The sequence below is a fragment of the Elephantulus edwardii genome, unplaced genomic scaffold (genome assembly GCF_000299155.1).
Source record: "Elephantulus edwardii isolate Elephantulus edwardi_28Jun2011 unplaced genomic scaffold, EleEdw1.0 scaffold00176, whole genome shotgun sequence".
NCBI lineage: Eukaryota > Metazoa > Chordata > Mammalia > Macroscelidea > Macroscelididae > Elephantulus > Elephantulus edwardii.
In genome coordinates this window covers 1,455,766-1,461,765 of record NW_006399926.1, presented here as the reverse complement: position 1 = coordinate 1,461,765, position 6,000 = coordinate 1,455,766, and the positions used below count along the sequence as shown (strand labels likewise).

At 44.5% G+C, this 6,000-nt stretch overlaps 1 protein-coding gene across 1 annotated transcript in view; it reads right to left on the bottom strand.

Moving 5' to 3' along the window:
- The window catches only part of SMG5 (SMG5 nonsense mediated mRNA decay factor), a 32,693-nt gene that overhangs the window by 16,452 nt on the left and 10,241 nt on the right, over nt 1-6,000 (bottom strand). The window contains exons 8-12 of the mRNA XM_006895909.1: nt 2,505-2,630; nt 2,333-2,401; nt 1,688-1,896; nt 732-869; nt 2-600 (exon numbers count right to left, since the gene is read on the bottom strand). Of these exons, the coding sequence (XP_006895971.1) occupies nt 2-600; nt 732-869; nt 1,688-1,896; nt 2,333-2,401; nt 2,505-2,630 (1,141 nt within the window). The remainder of the gene's footprint in view (nt 1; nt 601-731; nt 870-1,687; nt 1,897-2,332; nt 2,402-2,504; nt 2,631-6,000) is intronic.

The window sequence follows — 6,000 nt, the reverse complement described above, 5'->3', positions numbered from 1 at the left end:
CTGGATCTGAGGGCTTATCCACATCCCCATTAACACAGGGCCTGCAGCCGACCAAGGTGTGAGGTTCGGTGGGGGGCTGAAGGAGCAGGTTGCTGAAGGTGGGGGCCAGTCGGAAGCAGCGCTTGGTTTGGAACATCTGGGTGGACATGGCTTGTAGATTGCTGGCAATGCTGGCTTCACTGGGACCCAAGGGGCCATTGAGGGTCTCAGGAGCCTCTGACCTGGCCCGGGGAGGCTCCAAGGTTGGGGAACGTGCTCCCTCCTCATCCTCTATATCTTCCAGGTCTGATCGGGACTCCTGGCTGTTCATTTCTGAGTCTGTCTCAGCATCAAATGCTGTTCCTCCACCTTCAAGACTCTTATCCGAGCCACTGTCTGAGCCCTCACTGGCCTGGGCTGAATCATGACTTGAGTCAGATTCAAAGCCTTCACTCAGGTCACTGTCATCACCAGCTTTGGGTGGGTGGCGGCGGCGGCGGAGGCAAGAAAGACGGGAGGTCTTCCGGCTCTTTCTGACCTCGTCCACTTGGGGTGCTGCAGGAGGTGGCTCAGGATCTGGCTCCTCCTCTTTCTCCAATGGTTCCTTGGAGTCTGGCTCATCTATGGAAGAAAAAAGTCAGGTGAAGCCTAAGGGGAAAGTGGAGCCTAGAAACTTCTCCTTCATACCACCTCCACTCCATCACCTCTTGAGTCCCACGTTCCCCTCCCCTGGTCCCCATGTCCGTACGTACCTGTACCATCACTCTGGAACGCTGGCACAGGATTTTCACCCTCTTCCAGCTCTGCCTGCAGCCGTATGTTAACGTGATTGACAAGATGGGAGAACAGGGCCAGGGTGAAGGCAATGGCTGCGCTGTACTGCTTGGATCCTAAAGCCAGGAAGATCAGGCATTAGGGACCCAGCACCCTGATGAGGAGCAATTGTTGATGTGTACACAGGGTCAGAGTGGACTCACAGCTGACCCTCCAGAGCTGTAAACTGCACGAGTGGAGACTGCCCATCCTTCTTTCTCAGAGCAGTGGTGGATCTGAACCTTATGGCTTTGAGATGGCAGCAGAACTCCTAACCATTAGGCCACCAGAACTTCCTCTGATGAGGAGTAAACATCATCAATTCCTCATTTAACTACTTCTCAAAGCCACTAAGGTCAAAAAGATTTTCCAGGTCTCTCTACGATTATCCCTCCTCTGATCTAGAATGTACCAGGTCACATATTCTCCCTCATATACTTCCTTTTGCCCTACCTCATCTGTGTTGGCTTTAAAGTCTTCACCCCAGCTCCTTCTCATGCCCCAAGCACCCTCAAAGGGAGCTCCTCCCTACTTGACTCTCAAACTTGCTCTCCACACTGCCAGAAAGGGTTCCAAAACCATCCCAGTAAGATCTGAGTTAGTCTCAATGATCAGCTAAGTCCCACTGGGGGACATGAAAGTGGAAGAGTGGAAAACGAGAGGCAAACTCCTCCTGTACCAGATCTGATTTGATGGTACACACACAAAATAATAATAAAAAATTTAGAAGCTCCTTTAGGGCAGAGCTCCTTGCTCCTTACCCCTCCACAAGTCAAAGAGAAACACAAGTGATGAAGAGACTACTTGTGGAAAGAACACTGTGAATAAAGAACTGCAGGAACTCACAATAAGGCTCCCAGAAATCTGTGGAGGAAAGAGAGGCAGACTGGGGTACCTGCTCTCTTCAAGCTGTGCACGCCCATAAGGCAGATGATGACCATTTGAAAGATGAGCAGGTCCGGGAGAAAAGCGTAACCATTCTCGTACTCCTCCTCCTCCTCACTGGCCAGGCTGAGGTTGGGTGAGGAGGGCAGGTAGAAGAGACAGAGGTTAAAGTCCTCCAGGACTGACTGGCAAAGTGACGTCAGCTCTGAGTCCACTGAGCTGCAGAAGGGTTACAATAACAAAGGAGATCAATGGCAGGGCCAAGGAAGGCAAAAGTTGGGAATACCCATTTCAGAGAACACAAAGGGATCCTGAGGGGAGACTTGAGAGAGAACAGCAGGAATAATGTACTGTTTGCAAAACTGACAAAAGGGAATGGGAAGGACACACTCTTACAGAAAGATTTCTCACAGCTACATATTCATTCAACAACCAAAAGTGCCCATATTGTGCCAAAGACTGAGTTTCCTCAAGACAGAGAATAAGCACAGAACCACTGGGGAAAACGAGGGTTGTCAAGGAGAGATTAACTAGGTTGAGAAGTTCCAACTACAGACAGAATTCAACAGTCCACTCTTTCCCTTTCAAACTTCTCTCTGTAAAGGAGCATTCTAGATGAGGCTCAGGACAGTTCTTGCTCATCTTTTCTACTGACCTGCTCTTGGGCTGCAGGAGACTTTGTAGATACATGAAATTCACCAGCAACCTCTTAATGTCTTTACATCTGAAATGAGAGGAGCCTAGGGTAAATGCTCAAAGACTCCTGAGTCCCTGTGGTCCAACTGCAGACAAATTCTTGCCCACTCCTTCTGCCAAGATTCACTCACCGTTTCTTGCTGGGAGAGAGTTTCCGAGTCTCACACTTCTTCAGCTGGTGATACATTTTGGCTGCTTTGTCATAGAGCCGCTTAAGGTTCCCATAAGCTCCCTCAAAAGACACTTCTGACTGAATGCTAAAAGAGACAAACTGCTGAGTTATGGCAGGGGCAGAGGTGGAGAAAGGGAAAGGTCACTTACAAGGCCTTAAGAAATGATGCTACTAGTAAAACCAGTTGCCATCAAGTTGAATGCAACACAAGGCAGCCTCATGTGTGTCTGCGTCATTCACCACAGGGTTTTCAATAGCAGTTTTTCTCAGAAGTAGCCTTACTTCCAAGGTGTCTCTGGGTAGACTTAAACCACTAACCTTTCAGTCAGCAGCTGAGCATGTTGACTGCCTGCACTATTGAGGGACTCCTGTAAACGCAGGCTGTCCATGTCTTGTTTCACGCACATACAACTGAGACTTTTTTAAATGTGAAAATGTGTGCGCACGTGTACACAAACACACCCTTACCCTCCCTTCTTCCATTTCAGAGTAAAAATGACTTAATCTCCTCTATATTGAAACACAGGGAGCTCTGCTGTCTTAGTGGTATGGAACTGCACTGCCAACACAAAAGTACGCAGTTTGAATCTACCAGCTACTCTTCAGGAGAAAGACAGGCAATCTCCTCCTGATTTATTGCCTCTGAAAACCTGCTAGAGGGTCAGCTATGGAGCAGTTCCAACTAGAAGGCACACAACAATGGATTTACATACAGATACTTAGTCCTTTGGTGTGTTACAAACTTTATTACTGTTGGCTACCATAAAATTCACTTTGACTCACAGAGCCTTACATGTAACAAAATGAAATGTTGCCCAGTCCTGAACCAAGAGGTTATAAATTTAGAAACTGAATTTAAGATAAGTGTAGAAATATAGGAAAGAGCCTGGATAGTACAGTGCATTGAGCACTTTGCTATTATCTAAAAGCTCAGGGATTTAAACCCACCAGGTTTTCCATGGGAGAGAGATAAGGCAGTTGTTCCCACAAAGAGCTGTACCCTGAGAAGCAGTTCTACTCTGTTCTGCAGGATCACAATGAGCTGAGATCAATCTGACAGCAACAGATTTTGAGTCGGTAGAAAGCTCTGGAGACGTAATGGTAAGTTGTGCTGCCAACCCAAAGAAACACGGTTTTAAATCCACCATTCCATGGAAGAAAAATGGGCAATCTCCTCTATGCAATCACCTGCTGGAGGGTCACTGAGTCAGTTCCAACTCAACAACAGCGGTATATGAAGTCAGTCCGCACTAGTTGAGTGTAGAAGGAGCACCCCAAGAGCAAATACTTTGAGGAAAAGCAAACTGAATACATGAAATGGGAAATAAAGAAATGAAACACTTTTTTAAAAAGGCGCCAATACTTTGCTGGCAGGTTTCATTCACCAGGTCAGTCAAGAATCACATAAAATTATATGGCAGAATCATAAATATTACTTTAGTCTTTGTTCACTTAAATCACAATGACCGCTCCATTTCCTTTGCTTTGAAGTCAACTCACTCTACAACCTCCTCTGATTTGATTGCTCAAAAACACTTCAGTTCTGATTAGGTGACTACAATAAGATTTTTTCGTTTTCTTGGCAGCTTATTGTCACTTAAGTAATTGTATCCTAATAGCCATGTGCATCTAGGTCTAATGACTCAGCATTCTATCCTTAATAGAATTTGTATACCCTAACAAAATGGGGTTTTCTTAATCTTGAGGATCAGACCCTAAAAAGCAGTAACTCACCTTGCCTGCTAAGCTGACCCTGCATAGTATCATCTCTCTCTCATCAAGAGATCAAAGCTCTGCTCTACCAATGAAATGCTAGTTATAGCACATTGGGTCTTACTACCTTTACTGAACATTTTTAACAAAGATTCTATAGAAGAATCTATGGAAAGGGGTGAAATGCAGCAGAAAAGAAATTTAAATTCTTATAGACTCCAGATTTTCTGGCACCATGAGAATTAGATGAACGCTTAAAACTACTGACCTGAGAGTATCTTCCAAATTTGAACCAAAAATATTCCAAACAATAGTTTATCTTAACTAGTAAAAAGTGTCTACCTTGAGCATTATACTCTTATAAGAACTACCTGTTGTTGTTAATCGCCGTCAAATCAAGCATAACTCACAGTGACTCTATGAAAAAAAGGCCTGAAGCCTTTCTGTAACTACTGTCACTTGTCAAAGTTCACAGAGTTTCTGGAGGCATGTTGTCTAGGAAGTGATGCCACTCATGCTTCCTAAAAGCAAGATTAAAATGACAACAGCACTCATCAAGAAGTATATAAAAATAAAACCCAAACTCAGGGGAACTCTGGTGGCCTAGTGGCAAGAAGCTACACTGCAATCCCAGAGGTGCACAGTTCAAATCCACCAGATGCTCTGCTGGAAAAGGAAAGGCAATCTCCTCCTATGCCAGTTGGATCTGATTTGACCGTACACACACACAAAAAATAATAAAATAAAAAAAATTTTTTTTTAAAAAAAGGAAAGCTCTGGTGGTCTAGTGGCAAGAAGCTGCACTGTAATCCCAGAGGTACACTGAATCCACCAGATTCTCTGCTGGAGAAAGAGGGACAATCTCCTCCTGTACCAGTCAGATCCAATTTGATGGTGTATACACACACTCTTACGCTTACACTTAAAAAAAAAATTAAGAATACTAAAACCCAAACTCACAGGGAATGAATGGGCTCCAGCTCAGACACTCCCTCCAGGGTCTCCTGCAGGGTTTCTGCCACTGTAACTATAAGAGGAGGGGACTGCTCATCTTCCACAGAGCTGCTCGTGGATTGCTGGAGACGAGTCTTGCTTAGCAATGCAATGTGCTACACAATGTGTCACCAGCACTCCTTCATATTAATGGGGAAGGAACAATCAAGGGGAAAAAAATCAAGCAAACAAAAAACCTCAAGAAACTCAACTCATTCCTGCCAAACTGGAACAAACTATAGCTGGCCCTCCAGCAGGTTTTCAGCACATTACATTGGGGAAGACAGCTCATCTTTGTCCCTTTGCACCCTGGTGGATTTGACCCACTAGAGGTGTCACTTTTGGGTTAACAGTGCAAGTCTTTACAGACTGTGGCACCAGAACAACCTGGGAAAATATAATCAATATTCACTGACTTGCACATAAAAAAGAAGATGAATTGCTGTATGTTCTGCTCTGTATTATTAAAAAAAAATTGAGAAAAATTGAAGCATTAGAATTCTGAGGTTCAATTAGAGATCATTTTGATTAGCATTTTATTATTTTTCTCTTCAGTAAGACAGAAATCCTGAATTTTGGCTAATATAGTGAGTGGACAAACATTTTAGTCGTTCACTGTTTTAACAGTTTGGCTGAGTGAAAAGCAGCAAGATTATGTCAGGGTCCCCTGACAGGAAGGACTCCTCAATGTGAGCATTCCTCTATCATTCTCAGACAAGAAGACTATAAGGAAGGTAACAGAGAAAGCA